Source organism: Pan troglodytes, chromosome 9, assembly GCF_028858775.2.
Source record: "Pan troglodytes isolate AG18354 chromosome 9, NHGRI_mPanTro3-v2.0_pri, whole genome shotgun sequence".
Classification (NCBI taxonomy): Eukaryota; Metazoa; Chordata; class Mammalia; order Primates; family Hominidae; genus Pan; species Pan troglodytes.
Genome location: NC_072407.2, coordinates 115756966 through 115776374, shown reverse-complemented (window position 1 = coordinate 115776374; position 19409 = coordinate 115756966). Strand labels below are relative to the sequence as shown.

The 19409-nt window shown below is 43.0% G+C and overlaps 1 protein-coding gene and 2 pseudogenes across 50 annotated transcripts in view; 1 reads left to right on the top strand and 2 right to left on the bottom strand.

Moving 5' to 3' along the window:
- Positions 1-6961, top strand: part of USP28 (ubiquitin specific peptidase 28) — a 77674-nt gene extending 70713 nt beyond the window's left edge. For 49 of the 50 annotated variants that reach the window (XM_024347412.3, XM_016922003.4, XM_063784522.1 and 46 more), the window contains 5 exons: positions 70-148; positions 944-1023; positions 1540-1663; positions 3143-3338; positions 5406-6961. In XM_024347412.3, coding sequence (XP_024203180.1) covers positions 70-148; positions 944-1023; positions 1540-1663; positions 3143-3338; positions 5406-5581 — 655 coding nt within the window. In that variant the 3' untranslated portion in view covers positions 5582-6961. The remainder of the gene's footprint in view (positions 1-69; positions 149-943; positions 1024-1539; positions 1664-3142; positions 3339-5405) is intronic. The other variant, XR_010147677.1, reaches the window with a different exon arrangement.
- A 6425-nt stretch (positions 6962-13386) lies between these two features.
- On the bottom strand, positions 13387-14529 carry LOC100611078 (cyclic AMP-dependent transcription factor ATF-4-like; annotated as a pseudogene).
- A 100-nt stretch (positions 14530-14629) lies between these two features.
- LOC466786 (endophilin-A2-like) lies at positions 14630-15641 on the bottom strand (annotated as a pseudogene).
- Between the last annotated feature and the right edge of the window lie 3768 nt (positions 15642-19409).

The following is a 19409-nucleotide window of genomic DNA, read 5'->3' as shown; positions in this document are numbered from 1 at the left end:
ATGGACTCCTCTGTTGGGGAAGTTTTGCCCTGTGCCTTTTCATTGCTTTCTGAACTTTGTCCCACACAGATCAATCAGCATTATGAAGGTGGCTCAAGCGAAACTGAAGGAAATTGGTCCAGATGACATGAATATGGAAGAGTACAAGGTAAAGTCTTTTCTTTAAGTCTATAGAGCAAAAACATTAATTCCTGAGGTAAATGGTACCTGAGGCAAAATAAACAATTTTGTGCTATTACAAACTGACTTGTTCTTCCACTTTCCCCTCAAAATCCTGGTAAAGAATGGATAAATGATATTTTCTTGCCCTCAGAATAGCAGGTCTCTTTATTTTCATTCTTCAATTAGAGTGAGTCAACATTTCACTTCCCTTAAATACCTATTTTAGCCTTGACCTAGGCAGTAAAATTCTTGAAATCATGCTTTTGGTTTGTTTTAAATGATAAAGTTTTAAAAATACGCATTAAAATACATAGCTACACATGTTTTCAATTGCATCCTATGTAAAACAATGTTATGTACCACCCAAGGTGTATTCACCGCACTTACTGAACTTGAACTTGCTCTGTATGACTAGAAATGTCCGTGTCCTTCCATATTTTCAATATCTGGATGGTTTTACCAGTCCTAAAGAGGTCATTCACTTAAGCTAGAGCTGAATATCTTTTACATAGCTGTTAGAAATTAGGATAAAATCCGAAGCTCGTAGGAAATAAGTACTTCTGTTACTCAAGTGAAAGGAACAGAACATTGAAAATTAAGGTCAGTGGTAGACTTTTATTTTAAATGTTGAGTAGGTTTTTATCTGAAAGCTTTTGTTTGTTATTTTTGTGGCTAGCCAGATGTGCTCAGTAAATACTTGTAATGAATTTAAAACTTAGATGGGAAGGACACCAACAATCTATTATGATCATGATTATTAATAATCGTCATTCTTTTTCAGAAGTGGCATGAAGATTATAGTTTGTTCCGAAAAGTGTCTGTGTATCTCCTAACAGGCCTAGAACTCTATCAAAAAGGAAAGTATGTTGGCCTTTTATTTTACCAAGATTATTAGTCAGGATGCTGTTCTCTGTAGATGCCTACCTGGGAATACTAAGAGTCACAGCCATGCATAACCTCCCTTGTCACATACACTAGTGTGCCTCTTCTCTTGCAGTGCTTCGGTTTTGCTCTAAACATCACACATGGTTTTTCATCCTTCACATGATGAGATGTATTAGCTGCGAGATAATATTGTGCCAGGCTGTCTTTGTGATCAATGAAGATGAACTCGGAAAATGAATTTTTGAGTTGACATAGACCCTAGTGAGCATTTCTTGTTTTAGAGATGCGAAAACCTGAGGCCTAGGGAAGTTTCATATTTGCTTTGGATGGCTAGGCCAATTTGTAGAAGAGGTGAGACTGGCTACGGTCTTTGGCCCTTCACTTTTTCAGAATTGCAGCCAAGTAGGTTCTTGAAATGGGGAAAAGTGAGGTCTAAGCCCTAGATTTTAGTAAAAGAGCACTCAGCTGTTGTTTATCTCCCATTTTTCTAAGGTACCAAGAGGCACTTTCCTACCTGGTATATGCCTACCAGAGCAATGCCGCCCTGCTGATGAAGGGGCCCCGCCGGGGGGTCAAAGAATCCGTGATTGCTTTATACCGAAGAAAATGCCTTCTGGTTTGTACTGTTTGTAAAGCCTTAAGGTTTTTTTGTTGTTTACCTCTGCTCCTTGAAGCCAGGAAAATATATGGCTTTCAAAACAGACTATCTCCAGCAGGTTGTAGATTTCCCCCCAAAATTCTCATGAACAGTTTTACATTGGAACAGGTTTTTTTTCAGTTACTTTTAGTGAATGTCATTCTTCTTCAATGATAACTAATAGAAGTTAAGATGAGAATCAGTCATCCCTCTGTGTGCCCTTCATGTATGCCTGCATTATAGATTTTATCACATTGCTTTCCTACTAGGTTGTAAATTCCTTGAGCTCAGATCCTTTTCTCACTCAGCCATTTCCTCTGTGCCTGTCATGTAGGAAGCATGTAATAAATGTGTGTGGAAGGAATGCAGCATTTTTTCCATGTTCACATTTAAGCTGGTAGACTTAAAGTTTTAGTGACTTCTGACACTCCATTTTTTTAAAATAAAGGTAGGAACTGTAAGAATTGGTCCTGCTGTTCTGATAACATCATCGTCACATACTAGTGAAGACTAACTCTCTCCTGACCTGATTTGCACTGTATAACTACATGGAAAGGCAGACCTACATCCCCTTGCCTCCCCAGGGGTTTATGTGATATGTGTCCTTTGGAGAACTGTAAAGGGGTGGCCTGCCTTCAGAGTGTGGGCTTGTGTGTGTTTTCACCAATACCCAGCAAATTTGCCCTTCACAGAAGTCAGGCCAGTATTTCTACCACTGCCTTTACCTTGTTCATACCGAATGGGTGAGATTAAGTCATGACATATACTCAATAGCTTTATTTTCTGATTTATACTTTGACATCTGTATTAGTTATAGGTGTGGCAGGGCCACTTTGAAGCTGAAAAGGGATCTTGTTGGTTTGATGGATCTGAATTTTATTAGAGCCATGTTTTTATATTTTAAATCACCAAATAGATTGACATTTTGAATATCCTACTCAGCTTCTGAAGTAATGCAATTATAGGGATTTAAACTCTTTCCATTATTGAGTCCCAACCCCTAGTGTGCATCAGAATCATATAGGGAGCTTTCAGACAGTCGTGAAGCTCAGGCCTCTCCCTAGCAATTAAACCAGAATCCCTGGGAAGGGCCCTGGGCATCAGTGTGTCTTCTGCAGGTGATTCTGATGCTCAGAGGAGATAGACAACCAGTGAACAGGTCTTTGGTTGAAACAGGTGTTAAGCATGACCTTGACTTACAAGTTTAGGCCAATGGGTCATAAACTTTACAGCATTAGAATCACTTTGGGAGCTTTCATAAAATCCCAGTGTCCCGGTCATCTAAACACTAATTAAATCAGTTTATCAGAAGTGGGAACCAGGCATCAGTAGTTTTTAAAGATCCCTAAGTACATCCAATGTGCAGTAAAGTTTGGGAACCACTTGTTTAGACTGTTATTAAAGAGATATTTATCTTTTTCAGACTTTTCCCCACCTAATTCTACCTTTTATCTGTAGGAGCTGAATGCCAAAGCAGCTTCTCTTTTTGAAACAAATGATGATCACTCCGTAACTGAGGGCATTAATGTGATGAATGAACTGATCATCCCCTGCATTCACCTTATCATTAATAATGACATTTCCAAGGATGATCTGGATGCCATTGAGGTCATGAGAAACCATTGGTGCTCTTACCTTGGGCAAGATATTGCAGGTATATGCTCTTGGTAATAATATTCTAAGGTTTTGAGAATTCTAGAAATTTCAGTGTTCTCACTTGATAGCACTGGTTGCCAAAACTTTTTAAGGAATTGGAACCTTCTAGCATATAAGTAAATTAAAAATGGATCTGCTCTATTGAAACAAGAGGAGGGAGCCTGGGCCTCTGCCCCTCTTAACCTCCCTTTAGCTTCCCCATGACTGCCAAATCACCTCCATGGGCAACCAACAAGCCTGGTTTGAAAAAAGTCACTGCTCTCCAGGAATGTCAGACTTCCATTACTCTCTCATGTGCCAAAAGATGAACTCTTTTATAGTTTAAAAATCAAAATCTGACTGGGCGCAGTGGCTCACACCTGTAATCCCAGCACTTTCAGAGGCCGAGGTGGGCAGATCACCTGAGGCCAGGAGTTCAAGACCAAGTCTGGCCAACAAGGCGAAACCCCATCTCTACTAAAAATACAAAAACTAGCTAGGTGTGGTGATGGGCGCCTGTAATCCCAGCTACTCGGGAGGCTGAGGCAGGAGAATCACTTGAACCTGGGCAGCGGAGTTTGCAATGAGCCGAGATAGCACCAGTGCAATCCAGCCTGGGCCACGGAATGAGACTCCATATCCAAAAAAAAAAAAAAAAAAAATCATGCAGAGTATGGTTATGGGAGGGGTGCCTTGATGAATTTTTTCTGTGGCTTGAAGTTATATAGCATATTAACTATGATGACTTCGAGATTAATTAGTGGACTGTCCTTGCTTGTTTAAAGCATCTTGAGGAGGGAATGTAAAGCTGGTTGTTTTTAGGTGAGTTCAGTAGACTTGGAAAATTGTTATATATTCTGATATGAATCCTCTTTGTTAGGTTCTCACTGACATAGAGATACTCTATTGATGGGGCTGGGCACAGTGGCTAACACTTGTAATCCCAGCACTTTGGGAGGCCAAGGTGGGTGGCTCACTTGAGCCCAGGAGTTTGAGACCAGCCTGGGCAACATAGTGAGACCCTGCCTCTACAAAAAATGAAAACTTAGCTGGGTATAGTGTAGTCCTAGCTACTCAGGAGCCTGAGGTGAGAGGATTGCTTGAGTCTGGGAGGCCGAGGCTACAGTGACCCAAGATCATACCACTGCACTCCAGCTTGGAGTGAGACCCTATCTTTAAAAAACAAACAAAAAAGGCCGGGCGCAGTGGCTCACGCCTGTAGTCCCAGCACTTTGGGAGGCTGAGGTGGGCGGATCACGAGGTCAGGAGATGGAGACCATCCTGGCTCACATGGTGAAACCCCGTCTCTACTAAAAATACAAAAAATTAGCCGGGTGTGGTGGCGGGCGCCTGTAGTCCCAGCTACTCGGGAGGCTGAGGCAGGAGAATGGCGTGAACCCGGGAGGCGGAGCTTGCAGTGAGCCAAGATGGCGCCACTGCACTCCAGCCTGGGCGACAGAGTGAGACTCCGTCTCAAAAAAAAAAAAAAAAGATATTCCATTGACTTGTTCAAGTGTTTAAGTTGATAGTATTTATTTAAAAATCCTGTAATAGCTAGTTGCCATGTGTTTCCCTTTACTGTCTTCAGTTTTTATTTAGACCAAGCTTGTCCAACCTGAAGCCCAACACAAATTTCTAAACTTTCTTAAAACATTATGAATTTTTTTTTTAACCTCATCAGCTATTGTTAGTGAGGTTCATGTGTGGCCCAGGGAAGCCAAAAGACTGTACACCCCTGATTTAAAACCATGTATATACACTGATATATTGTAAACATTTGAAAGAAAATAATTACCATCATATCTGTGCTAGAGTATCATATCTACTCCTTGTATTTTAAGAAGACAATTGGTTAGAAGACCCTTTCGTAATAAAGTAATTATATAGTTGTTATATAGCAGTGAGCTAAAGTTTGGTTTATTTGCCTTTGCTCCTGGTTTGGCCTGAAGGAATAATCATTTATTAGTAGCTGGCCAGCATAATGCTTTGACCTTTGAGGTTAGGTAAGGGGCTAATAGAAGGCTTGTTCACTTTTACTCAGAAATCTGTTTAGCTGTATATGTAACCATCTGTTTTCCCTCCACAGAAAATCTGCAGCTGTGCCTAGGGGAGTTTCTACCCAGACTTCTAGATCCTTCTGCAGAAATCATCGTCTTGAAAGAGCCTCCAACTATTCGACCCAATTCTCCCTATGACCTATGTAGCCGATTTGCAGCTGTCATGGAGTCAATTCAGGGAGTTTCAACTGTGACAGTGAAATAAGCTCCCACATGTTCAAGGCCCATTCTGGTTCCTGGCTGCCTGCCTCTTGCACAGAAGTTCGTTGTCATAGCGCTCACCTTGGGAAAAGGATTAGGTGGGCACATAAGATTCCGATCAGACCCCAACCATGCTGCATGTGTAAAGAAGGATTGAAAATAAAATTGCACTTTTTAGGTACAAAATCATAAACGCTGTTTCACTAGAAAAGGCAGAAAGCAGTGTATTAAGGTGTTGAATTACGCCAGAAGACCTGAAATGCCTTGTACCTACAACAATGCTTAGGCTTTTCTAAGCCTCTTGCCACTTTTAAAATTATCCTTCAGGCATAAATATTTTTGACAGCAGAATAGAAGAATGATTCATGAGAACCTGAACCAGATGAACAGCTACTAGTTATTTTATCAAATACAGATGACATTTAAAAATTCTTAACTACAAGAGATTAGAAATATAAACCTTGCCTGGCTCTTGCCAGGAGATAACAAAATGGGTTGCTGATGAACTGCACCCTTTTACGTGTGGGTAGAATATAAGCTCACATGGCAGTGAGATGTTGAAAAGTCAAAAGAGACCTGTCTCTCTCCTTTCTTTTCTATCTTTAAACCAGAAAACCTCATACTCAGTCCTCAGTGAAAGAAAGTAAAGTATTAAGGACTTTAGACAGAAGAGCATTGTGTAACTTGACTGAAGATCATCCATTAATAGTTATTAGGCATTTAGGTAAAATTTTCTAATACCTAAAAATTGTCAAAAACAGTCAATAGGGCTACTGCTGGCCCAAAGACCATTTTGGTCCACCTCCTCTTTTTTGCTCTTTTTTTTTTTCTGAGACAGTTTCACTGTGTCGCCCAGGCTGGTGTTCAGTGGTGCAATCTCAGCTCACTGCAAACTCTGTCTCCTGGGCTCAAGTGATTCTCGTGCCTCAGCCTCCCGAATAGCTGGAATTACGGGCATGCACCACCACACCTGGCTAATTTTTGTATTTTTAGTAGAGATGGGGTTTCACCATATTGGCCAGGCTGATCTCTAACTCCTGGCCTCAAGTGATCTATCTGCCTCCCTCAGCCTCCCAAAGTCTGGGATTGCAGACAAGCCAGACAAGCCATCGTACCCGGCCTTCTTTTTTGCCCTTAAAAGTAAGGGATGTGGGTTTGTACAAAAAAAAAAAAAAAAAAAAAAAAGAAAAAACCAGCATACATATGCAAAACTATATATATATGTATATGTAGAGAAAAATACTTCCCGTTGATCATTTTTAAAAGGCTTCTGATTGGATATTGTGTTTTAACCAAATTTTAAAGATTAATGGAATCATGAAAGGGAAAAAAATTGATACAACTATGCAGATTTTATAAATGTGCAATAAAAGTATTTGTTTTACCTTTGGTGTGCAGTATGGTCTTTATTTAAATATATATTTTCCATTTGGGAAATGGACATACTTGGTATTTGTCTTGTTCCAATTTTTCTTCTTTAAAACCAAAAAGCAGATTAGAGGGTTGATAAACTGGATGGGGACTGACGCGCCAGTGTTTGAAATAAAAGGCAACAGTCATTTCTTGAGCAGCACCTAGTGGTAACTGAAACTTTTTAATCTCATTGGCTATTTGCATTGCATGTAAGCTTATCTACTTTGTCAAATTTTTGAATGCAAAAACAGCAATTTTCTTAGAATGGAGTTTCTTATATAGTCATTCCTCAGCAGACACTGGCAATTGCTCGGACCCCTGCATATACCAAAATCCATGCATACTTAAATTCTGTAGTTGGCTTTGCAGAACCCACATATAGGAAAAGTTGACCCTCCATACGCTTGGGTTTTCACATGCTGTGAATACTCTATTTTCAATCTGCATTTGGTTGAAAAAAATCCTCATGGGACTCATGCAGTTCAAACCTGTGTTTTTCAAGGGTCAAAATGTATTTTGATTAATGGTAGGCCATGCTTTACAGATATTCAGAGGTGCTTTAGTGTTTTAAAACTCATCGCAAAGATTGTTTCATGGGAAGTTGATCAATTTTCTTACTGATTACCCTTTACAGTTTAACATCCTGTGTGCCACCATTTGCCTTTCACTTTTTAATCCCTGTCAATATTGAGTCCTGTGTGCAGTGCTTCAGTTATATTATTTTACTTAACCCTGGGATGACGATAGGGACCATGATTTATCCAAGGTCGTAGATCTTGTAAGTGGTAGAACTAGGACACTAATCCTTGGTGTGTCTGACTTCATAGCCTGTGCTTTTAACAGATGTTCAACTGTCCTTGGTAATCATGTGAAATATTTTGTTTTGTGTCTCCTTAACAGTAGTTATTTCCTGATCAGCTATTGGGAATCTACAGTTGGCAAAGAAAGGAACGGATGGACATCTGGAGTGTGTGGTGCTGAGTAGTCTGTATCATTTGGATCCACCAGGGGGAGTGCTGAGAACTATTAATAGTTTCTTATTCCTAACAGTAGCTGGCTGCCTTTAGGTACAACCAAAGGCCTCCACAAACTAAGGTCTCAGACTGGTTTGTTTGTTTGTTACCCAGCTGTCAGGCTAAGCATTTTTTTTTTTTTTTTTTTTTTTTTTGAGACAGGGTCTCACTCTGTCCCCCAGGCTGGAGTGCAGTGGCACGATCTCAGCTCACTGCAACCTCTGCCTCCTGGGCTCAAAAGATCCTTCCACCTCAGCCTCCCAAGTAACTGAGACTACAGGTGTGCACCATCATGCCCCACTAATTTTTGTATTTTTAGTAGAGACAGGGTTTTGCTGTGTTGCCCAGGCAGGTCTCAAACTCCTGGGCTCAAGCAGTCCCCTCGCCTTGGCTTCCCAAAGTGCTGGGATTAGAGGCATGAGCCACTGTGCCTGACGTGGTTTTTACCTTTTTAAAGGGTTGAGAAGAATAAGGATATGGGGAAGAAGAAACCTATGTGACCCTTACCCAAAATGATTCAAGAGTTTGAGCAGGATACTTCACCTCAGCATAAATTCTCTTGAGACTGGATTTAGACTGGGTTAACTGGAATTGCAATCATCTTCTGTTTGGATTTGTTAGCTCCTTTAAGAACTAGCAGGCATACTAACTCATTTTTACCCTATCCACTTCAAGAACATACGAGGTAGATAACATACAATAAAACAATTAAATGAATAAGAGAGATCAAGTGGAGTGCTGGGAATGTAGCAAGGGTAGGATAGAAGGGGGAATTAATTGCGCGAGAAGTCATGTAGCTGTTAGTTTATTCATTTTCCTTGCTCAGTTTATTGGGTTTCATTGTATGACCATATTCACCATTTATTGTCCTTTGAGCTTCCCATGTTTGGCTGTTAATGCACAATCCTACCAAGAACATTCATTGTACATGTCTTGATGCACACATGAATGCATTTCTGTTGGTGTATAACTAGAAGTAAAATTACCAGGTCATATAACCAAAGTGGTTATACCAGTTTGATCCCACCATCGGTTTATGAGTTCCAGTTGCTCCATATGCTTGTCAACATTTGGTTTTATCAGTATTTTTAATTGTAGCCATTCAGGAAAGTGCGCAGTGATAATCTCGTGATTTCAATGTACACTTCTGTGAATACTGACAACATCAAGCATCTCTATATACTTACTGGCCTTTGGTCATTGTTTTTTGTAAAATACCTATTTAGGTCTTTTGTTCATTTTTGTTGTTGGATTTATTGTCTCTAACCTATTGATTTATAGGAGTTCTTTATATCTGCTAGCTATGGAGCCCTTATTGGTTGTATGCATTGCATGTATCTTCTTCCACTCTGGCTTTTCACTCTTGGTGTCTTGATGAAAATAAGTTTTTGATATTAATATATTTGAATCTATTCATCTTTCCTTTCATGGTTAGTGCTTATCATGTCCTCTTGAAATTATTACCCAAGGTCATAAAGATACTCTGTTACCTTCCGGAAGTTTCACCTTTTTTTTTTGAGACAGAGTCTCACTCAGTCACCCAGGCTGGAGTGCAGTGACAGGATCTCGGCTCACTGCAGTCTCTGCCTCCCGGGTTCCAGTGATTCTCCTGCCTCGGCCTCCCAGGTAGCTGGGATTATAGGCATGTGCCACTATGCAGGGCAACTTTTTGTATTTTTAGTAGAGACGGGGTTTCACCATGTTGGCCAGGCTGGTCTCGAATTCCTGATCTCAGGTGATCTGCCCGCCTCGGCCTCCCAAAGTGCTAGGATTACAGGCATGAGCCACCGCGCCCAGCCAGGTTTCACCTTTGATAGTTGATTGACCAAGCCCTGTTTATTGAAAACATCATCCATTTTCCAGTGCCTTGCACTGCTACTTTTGTCATAAATCAGATGTGTTCACAGGGGTCTGTTTCTGGGCTCTTTTGCCTGTCCCATTATCCTGTTTGTCTGCTTGTACCAATATTGCACTTTTTTTCTTTTTTTCTTTTTTTTTTTTGAGATGGAGTCTTGCTCTGTTGCCCAGGTGGAGTGCAGTGGCGCGATCTCGGCTCACTGCGACCTCTGCCTTAGGGTTCAAGTGATTCTCCTACCTCAGCCTCCTCAAGTAGTTGGGACTACAGGCACATGCCACCACACCCAGCTAATTTTTGTATTTTTAGTAGAGATGGGGTTTTGCCATTCTGGCCAGGCTGGTCTTGAACTCCTGACCTCAGGTGATCTTCCCACCTTGGCCTCTTAAAGTGCTAGGATTACAGGCGTGAGCCACCGTGCCTAGCCTTCACACTTTCTTAATTAGTTTAGCTTTGTAACAAGTCTTTATTTCTTGATTTCTGGTAAAAAAAAAAACCTTCCCTCCAGTTTGGTACTTCAAGATTGTCTTGGCTATTCATTTTTTGTTTGTTTGAACAGGGTCTCGTTGTCACCCAGGCTGGAGTGCAGTGGTATGATCATGGTTCACTGCAGCCTCAACCTCCCAGGTTCAAATGATCCTCCCACCTAGGCCTCTTGAGTAGCTGGGACAACAGTAGCTTGCCACAACACCTGACTAATTTTTGTATTTTCTGTAGAGATGGAGGTCTTACTATGTTGTCCAGGCTGGTGTTGAAGTCCTGGGCTCAAGTGATCCTCCCAGCTAGGCCTCCCAAAGTGCTAGGATTACAGGCATGAGCCACTGAGGCTGGCCTCTTGGCTATTCTTGATCCTTTGCATTTTGGCATAAATTTTAGGATCAGTTCGTTAGTTTCACACATGCACACACAAATCTGCAAGTATTTTTGATTAAGTTTACAATGACCAGAGATAATTTGAGAAAAACTGATATCTGCGTGGTATATCTTATTTTTTAAAGGTTTTTCTTAATTTTTATATAAAGGTCTTCCACCTCTTCCAAAAGATTTATTCCTGGGTTTTTTTAAGTTTTGACATTCCTGGTAAATGTCATTTTTCAGATTGCATTTTTATTTCTTCTCATATCTAGAAGTGAATTGATGTTTAATAGTTCAGAAGATTTTTTAATATACATAATTATGTCATCTGTGAATGATGACTTTTATTTCAAATTCTTACAATTTTTATTTTTCTTGCCTGATTACACTTACTAGGACCTTTGGTACAATGCTGAATATACAGATGGTGAAAAGTGGGCATCTTTGTCTCCTAGTATCTGGTGGGGGGGGGGGGTTCAATATTTCACCATTAAGTATGCTGTAGGTTTGTTGTAAATTCCACTTATTAGGTAGAAAAAGATTCCTTCTGTTACTAGTTTGCTGAGTTTTTTTTAAGCTTGAATTTTATCAAATGCTTTTATTTATGTCGAGATGGTTACATAGGTCTCTTTATTCTGTTAATGTGTGAATTACATTTCTTGATTTCCAATGTTAAACCAGCCATGTGTTGTAAGAATAAAGTAAATTTGACCATGATATTTTTTATATGTAGGTGGATTTTTGCATGAATATTCATAAGACAGATTGGCCTTGTATTTTCATTTCTCATAATGTGCTTGTTAAGGTGTTGGTGTCAAGATTATTCTGGCCTTATTGAATGCATTGGCAAGTTGTCTTGTTTTCTATGCTCTGGAAGAGTGTGGGTAAAATAGGGTTATTTCTTCCTTGATGATTGGAAGAATTCATTGTTGAAGCCATCTGAGCCTGGAATTGTCATTTTGGTTTGTGGGAATGCTTTTAATTACAGATGTAGTTTCTTTCAGATATGTGGGGTTTTCAGATCTTTCTGGTTGCTTCTTTGTATCAGTTTTGGAAAATTATTAGAAGTGTGTATATTATATCTAAAATTAAAATTTTATTTACAGGAAGTTCATAATTTTATCTTGTGACTATTTATTTATTTATTTAGAGACAGAGTCTTGCTCTGTCGCCCAGGCTGGAGTGCAGTGGTGCAATCTCGGCTCATTGCAACCTCCGCCTCCCAGGTTCCAGTGATTCTTCTGCCTCAGCCTCCTGAGTAGCTGGGACTACAGGCGCGCACCACCACGCCCAGCTAATTTTTGTATTTTTAGTAGAAATGGGGTTTCACCATGTTAGCCAGGATGGTCTCGATCTCTTGACCTCGTGATCTGCCCGCCTCAGCCTCCCAAAGTGCTGGGATTACAGACGTGAGCCACCGCGCCCGGACGACTTTTTATTTCTAATTAAGGTCTGTATAGTAATATCTGTCTTTTGTTACTGATATTGGGTGATTTGTATCTTTTTTGTTTTCAGTATTTTGCAGTCAGTCTTTTCAGGGGTTTATTAATTAGTCTTTTCAAGTAATTATTTGCTTTGTTTATTTTTCTCTTTTATAAGTTTTTTTCCTTTTTTAAATTATTATTTTTATTTTTTTTGAGACAGAGTCTCGCTCTGATGCCAGGCTGGAGTGCAGTGGTGCGATCTCGGCTCACTGCAACCTCCGCCTCCCGGGTTCAAGCAATTCTCCTGCCTTAGCCTCCTGAGTAGCTGGGACTACAGGCGTGTGCCACCAAGCCCAGCTAATTTTTGTATTTTTAGTAGAGATGGGGTTTCACCATGTTGGCCAGGATGGTCTTGATCTCTTGACCTCGTGATCCACCCGCCTCAGCTTCCCAAAGTGCTGGGATTACAGGCGCGACCCACCGCACCCAGCCCTTTTTCCTGCATTTTTAATAAAAAACTCTTCGGTGGTGGTCGTTAACCTTGGCTTCCAATTCAGAATCAGCTGTGTCACTTTAAAAAATACAGCTGCCGAGGCCTCAACCCTACAGATACTGAGTTGTTAGACTTGGGCTGGGCCATTGATGCTTTTATGGTTTAAAAAGCATCACAGGTGATTCTGATGTACAGTCACAATTGAGACCTACTTATTCATGTAACTTTCTTTTATTTTTCTTTTCTGAAACTGTCTCACTCTGTCACCCAGGCTGGAATGCAGTGGCATGGTCATGGCTCACTACAGCCTCAACTTCCTGGGCTCGAGCGATCCTCCTGCTTCAGCCTCTTGAATAGCTGGGACTACAGGCATGAGCCACCACGCCTGGCCTATAGAACTTTTATACCTACTAAAAAAAAAAAAAAAAAGATTTTACATTATCATCAGTACTTTATGGTTTTATAAAAAGTCTGTAGAGAGGCTTGGTGGAGACGGTGTTTCCCGCTACCTTCTCAGGCCCCTGCACTATGTGAGGCTGTTCCAGCTCCCTTGGGGCTGGACCCTCAAGCCTTTTTTCTTTGGCAGCGTTGTCCACAAATGCCTGGGCGCATCCTGTTCTTTCCTAGTGCTGTGCTTTCCCACCTCTTTGAAGTGCCTTTTCTGGATGCTCCTTGGGCCCATGAGGACTCTGTTTACTGTCTGAAAGTTTTTGCCTAACTTTGAATCTGCCAGGCTGTTTTCCTGTGGTTGGACAGTTTCTTTTTTTTTCCCCCTACAAAATAATTTATTGGAACACACAGCTACAGCAGAGACTCTATGTACAAGCACATTGACGCTCCTGACTACCGTCAACTAGGGGACCCTTTTCTTCCCCCTTGTCTTGCGGACCTCTTCTATCAAATCTTTCAGGTACTGGATCTCCTTGGCCAGGGAATCCGCCCTCTCTTTTAGAGCCTCGTTCTTCTTTTCCAGCTCTTTGCACTCACCAGTGAGAGCCTCCTGCTCCACCCTCTTCTTCTGGCGGTACCCAGTGGCTGCTGTCTTGTTTTGCTCCATTTTTTTCAACTTCTTATCCAGTTTCTCACCCTTTACTTTTGCTGCTACCATCTTCTCTCCAGGAGGATTTGGGGCGGGCAGACCCACAGAGAACACCTGGAGATGGGAGGCTCCTATTTGGAGAGCCCCTGGTAGAGGGGCTATGCTGAGGAGACCCTAGATAGGACTCTGGGCTCATACAGATGCCACTATCATTATCTGAAGGGGTGTCTTCCTCCTTTATGCACTGAGGGATCATGGCAACGTAAGCAGTGGAGTCTGGCTTCCTATCTCCTTCAGGATATCCACTTCACTGCCCAGCTCTAAACTAAAGGAATGACCTGGAGTGGAGGACAGGACCCCTGGGGAAAAGGGAAGAGGTTGCAAGAAGGTGAAGGGGGCAACCTGGTCGGGTTTTGTTAAACTTTCTGGGAGATGGCCAATTGGGTTCACCGTCTGGGGGTCTCCTTATTAGTCTCCTGGACTAGGGGGGCAAAGAGATCACAAGTGTCATCCAACGTGGTCAAAAGGTCATCTGGCATGGTTTCCAGGTCATCTATACCCAACAGGGCATCAAAGACGAACTCCTTCAAATCCATTGTCTCCAACATCCGATCTGTCCCGGAGAAGGCATCCTCCTTGCTGTTGTTGGAGGGACTGCCCAACCCATCCACAGCCAGCCATTCGGAGGAGCCCGCCTTAGCCTTGTCCCTGGAGAACCCATGAGGTTTGAAGTGCTTGGCCACCTCCAGGTAGTTATCTAAGAGACCTAGGCTTTCTTCAGCCCCCAAACCCGACTGGTCGAAGGGGGACATCAAGTCCCCCACCAACACCTCGCTGCTCAGGAAGCTCATTTCGGTCATGTTGCGGTGCTTTGCTGGAATCGAGGAATGTGCTTAATTCAAAGGTGTCTTTGTCGGTTACAGCAACGCTGCTGCTGAATGCCCTGAGAAGCGCCATGGCTTAAGCCGCTGGGGGGTGCCGCTGCAGAGCCTGGTGCTGCTGCCGCCGCTGCAAAGGCCAATGCTGCCACAGGCACTGCTGCCCCTGATACGCCATGGTGGCCGTGGATGGCCGTGGACCCTGAGGGCGGGAAGGAGAGAAGGCGCGCACGTGCGGAGAAAACTGCATCTGCGGGCGGGCGCAGTAGAAATGCGGTTGGACAGTTTCTAGTTTGTTTTCAAATATTTGATGTGAGGAAGATTTCCGCATCCTGCGCTTGAGCTTCGCTGCCAGCTCGTCTAGGATCTGCAAGGCCTGCCAGTGGTAGTACAGCTGCGCCTCCACCAGGACCGGGAGTTGACTCACCTGCCCAATGTCGGTGTCCAGGAGGTTGCGCATGCTGGTTTCTGCTACCTCCTTGGAGTCCTCAAACTTCTCCAGCGCCTGGCGCAGCTCCTCATCGGGGATCTTGTCCTGCCGCTTCTTTTAGTCTAAGTCCAGGCGGCGGCCCTCCAGCTTCTACAGGTGGTGCTGGATCTCCTTCAGGTCTTTCTCACACAGGTTCTGGAGGAGGTCAATGAAGTTCTGCTTGACCTCTATGTCCAGGGAGTCCTTCACCTCTGCCAGGTGCTTCATGGACTCGCCGGCATCCAGCAGTGCGTCACTGAAGTTGGACTCGTTGCGCAGCTCCTTCTGGTGGCGGATCAGGCACTCGCTCAGGAGCCCCTCCGACTGCGGGTAGCCGGGGTTCTTCACCTGGCCCCGGATCTTGCACACCGCGTTGAGCATGGTCAGCTTAGCCTGTGAGGCTGGGTTGGGCTGCAGGTACTTGATGGTCCTTGCCAGCATTTCCGTCACCGCCTTGCTGATGACATCTCCATCTCTTTGAAGTCATCGTCCAGCTTGGTCCCCTCAGCCCCTCCGACCTTCTCACTGACCAGCTGGCTCGCCTTGTAGAACTGCTTCTTCAGTCCTGCAACCGACATGCTGCCTCCCGCCGCCGAACCTCCCTCCCGGACCGCGCCAGCGACAGGCTCCCAGGCGCGCGACCCTATGCACGCCTCAGGGGCCCCACCACGTGCTTGCCAGCTCTGCGCCTGCCCCGGCGCCTCCTCGAGTTCATGATTCTTTAGTCTCCTTCAATCTAGATCTGTTCGCAGGATTGTTTTAAAGTATACTGACAAAACTTTGAGACTGTAAGTGACCTGAGATATACATTATCCTTACTTGAGAATAGTAATTTTCCAATACGCATTAAAGATCATTACACATGAGCCAAGAAAAAAAAAAAAGTCTGTAGAACCTCCTTCAATGATAGATTAAAGGTTACATACCTTTTAAATTAATACTTTTTATCTCCTGCACATTCTTCATGTTAAACTTGACTCTAGTGGAGATATAGAAATATATATATATATAATTTTCTGTATAGTTAGCCTTTCCTTTAATTACCAAAAACCCATCAGTTCCTTAAGGTTTTCTCATAAGTTGAAGTTCTGAGCTAATCAATCATTACATTACTTTTTCCTGAGCCTTTAAAAAAATTCTCTACCTTCTTTTTAAGTTGTCGAACAATAAACTGACACATTGATTTACTATAAGTCTGAGTAGAACTGGCTTAAGAGAGATATGTGTGTGTGTGTGTATAGTAAAGAGACACAAGCATAGGTGAGAATTAAGAGATTTTAAGGATGTTACCATGTCTTCCTTTTAGCACCCTTGGCCGGGCGCAGTGGCTCACGCCTGTAATCCCATCACTTTGGGAGGCTGAGGTGGGTGGATCACTTGAGGTCAGGAGTTCAAGACCAGTCTGGCCATCACAGTGAAACCCCATCTCTACTAAAAATACAAAAATTAGCCAGGTGTGGTGGTGGGCGCCTGTAATCCCAGTACTTGGGAGGCTGAGGCAGGAGAATCGCTTGAACCTGGGAGGCGGAGGTTGCAGTGAGCAGAGATCGCACCACTGCACTCCAGCCGGGACAGAGTGAGACTCTGTCTCAAAACAAAACAGCACCTTTGATTGCTGCGTTGCCCATTAAGTTGTTGGCTAGTTATGATGACCCCTCAGTCTCCTTGTTGTGTTATCTGATTGCCATTTATAGACAAGAGAATAGAATCTATTCCAGGAATGGGTCCAACAAGGCACAAACCTGGCCTCTTTCTTTTCAAAAGAAGATAAGCCTGGGTTGTCCCTGCTATCCCAGCAGGACAAGAAATTATCATAATCAATGAGTAGGAATATTAACTTCGAGTACAAGTAGAGGTTAGAAACCATCTGAAGAATTTAGATGACTTGGAATTGATAAGCTGGCACAAAAGTGGTACCCAGGAATGCCAATAGTGAGCTCTCAAAATTAAATATTTGCTGGTCCTGATATGAGTAGAATTCATGGAGGGATGGTTGGTTTTCTATCCAGAGTCCTGGTGATGGGCTGGATGTTTCACTGCATGGTGAAGATGATCTTCCCAAATTAGCACTTAGATTTTAACAGCCAGGGCAGAATCTCTAGTGATGACTTGAAAGTAGCATTGTCATTCACAAAGTCATCTTGACTCTCTCTACTTATGGAATAGCCAGAGCTCATTCATAGGTTAAGCAGTTCTACAGCTTTCCTGATAAGTCATTACTGAATCAGTATGTCTTATAAGATGTGGTTCCATGAAAAGAATAGTGACATTGGAATCTGACAGATCTGAGTTCAAATACTGGCTGAACCTTTTTTACTGGTCTACAAAATGAAAATATTTACCTGGGGGCTGTGTTTTAAGGGTTAAAGAAAAGAATAGACAGCAATGACACAGTGTACAGATGCAGAGATGCAAATGCAGTTCTCACAGGGAAATTCATCATCTGGGCAAGAATTTTAAGGGTTATCCTGAACTGCATAGGGCCCACAGGTGGGTTTTAAATAATTGGAGTTTTTTTTTATCAAGGTATCCAGGGAGCTATGGGCCTCTGGCAAGTGGATGTGTTCATATTAGCCAGTGTGACTGGAAGACAGTGTTATTGAAGGGATTGGGGCTTATGCTTGATATAAAAATTGCAGTATTTCAGATCTGATTGAGCTGAGTGTGATGGTGCATGCTTGTAGCTTGAGATACTCCAGAGGATGAGGCAGGAGGATCGCTTGAGCCCAGGAGCTCAAGATTGCAGTGAGCTGTGATCGCACAACTGCATTCCAGCCTAGGCAACAGAGTGAGACCCTGTCTCTTAAAAAAACAAAAAAAAATCCAGATCTGACTCTTATCCTGTTTTAGATATATTTTTCTTTAGTCATCTTATTGAATGGCCTAAACTTGATTGATAGGGCATGATGAGTTGACAGCTTTATTTTTGTTTTTACTACTACTTTTCTTTTCTTTCTTTTTTTTTTTTTTTGAGACAGAGTCTTGCTCTATCGCCCAGGCTGGAGTGCAGTGGCACGATCTCGGCTCAGTGCAAGCTCCGCCTCCTGGGTTCACGCCATTCTCCTGCCTCAGCCTCCCAAGTACCTGGGACTGTAGGCGCCCACCACCACGCCCGGCTAATTTTTTTATTTTTAGTAGAGATGGGGTTTCACCGTGTTAGCAAGGATGGTCTTGATCTCCTGACCTCGTGATCCGCCTGCCTCGGCCTCCCAGAGTGCTGGGATTACAGGCGTGAGCCACCGCGCCCGGCCTTTTTCTTCTTTTTTTTGAGACGAGTCTCGCTCTGTCGCCCAGGCTGGAGTGAGTGCAGTGGTATGATCTCAGCTCACTGCAACCTCTGCCTCCTGGGTTCAAGTGATTCTCCTGCCTCAGCCTCTTGAGTAGCTCGGACTATAGGTGTCTGCCACCACGTCCAGCTAATTTGTATTTTTAGTAAAGATGGGGTTTCACCATGTTAGCCAGGATGGTCTCGATCTCTTGACCTCGTGATCTGCCCGCCTCGGCCTCCCAAAGTGCTGGGATTACAGGTGGAAGCCACTGCGCCCAGCCCACTATTACTTTCAAAATAATCTTTCCCTTCCTTGCTCCTTGATAGCATCTAAAAAAGATCTCAAAGGTTTATTGTCATGTGTGAGTAGGAAAACAGAATTATTTTCATGTATGAAAGAGCCCAGACTAATCTCAATCTAAATTCACTCTCATTCGTTTCAGTCCGTCTCAAAAAAAAAAAAAACAAAGAAAACAAAAAAAAACCAAAACTGTCATTGTCTAGATGCAGTGGCTCATGCCTATAATCCCAGCACTTTGGGATGCTGAAGTGGGAGGATCACTTGAGCCCAGGAGTTCAGGGCCAGCCTGGGCAACATAGTGAGACCCTGCCTCTCTTAAAAAATAAAAATTAAATTTAAAAAAACCTGTCATTTATAATAGTCTCTTGATTCAATGTCCTTTATTATGACAGGAACCCAATTACTAGGTCTTGTTACTAGGTCTTGTAGGGGGCATTTTATGGGCTCTTCAGAGAGCCCTGTAGAAAACCTTCACAGGCCATTCATTCCCTGATGGCTTTGGGTTTTCTGGCTGACCTCTTATCATTCCTCTTGGGTCCTGCCTTAGTCATCCACACTTTCCAATGGCACTTTGGAACATCACCCCGATTGCCTTCTTCACCACCCATTTGCGTGTAGGACGTTCACCACCTTGTCCTAGTAAAAGGCAGAAGTGCAGGTGCTGCTGCTGGCCCACTCCAACAAGCCTCCTGCTTTCAGGCTGCTTCAGTGGAGGTCACACACCTGCCTCTAGGCCTCTGCCTAGGTTTTCTCAAGAGCTTTCTTGGGCTCCATTCTGGTTGCAGCAGGAGCGGGCCCACGGAGTTTCTGCGGCTCAGCAGGTT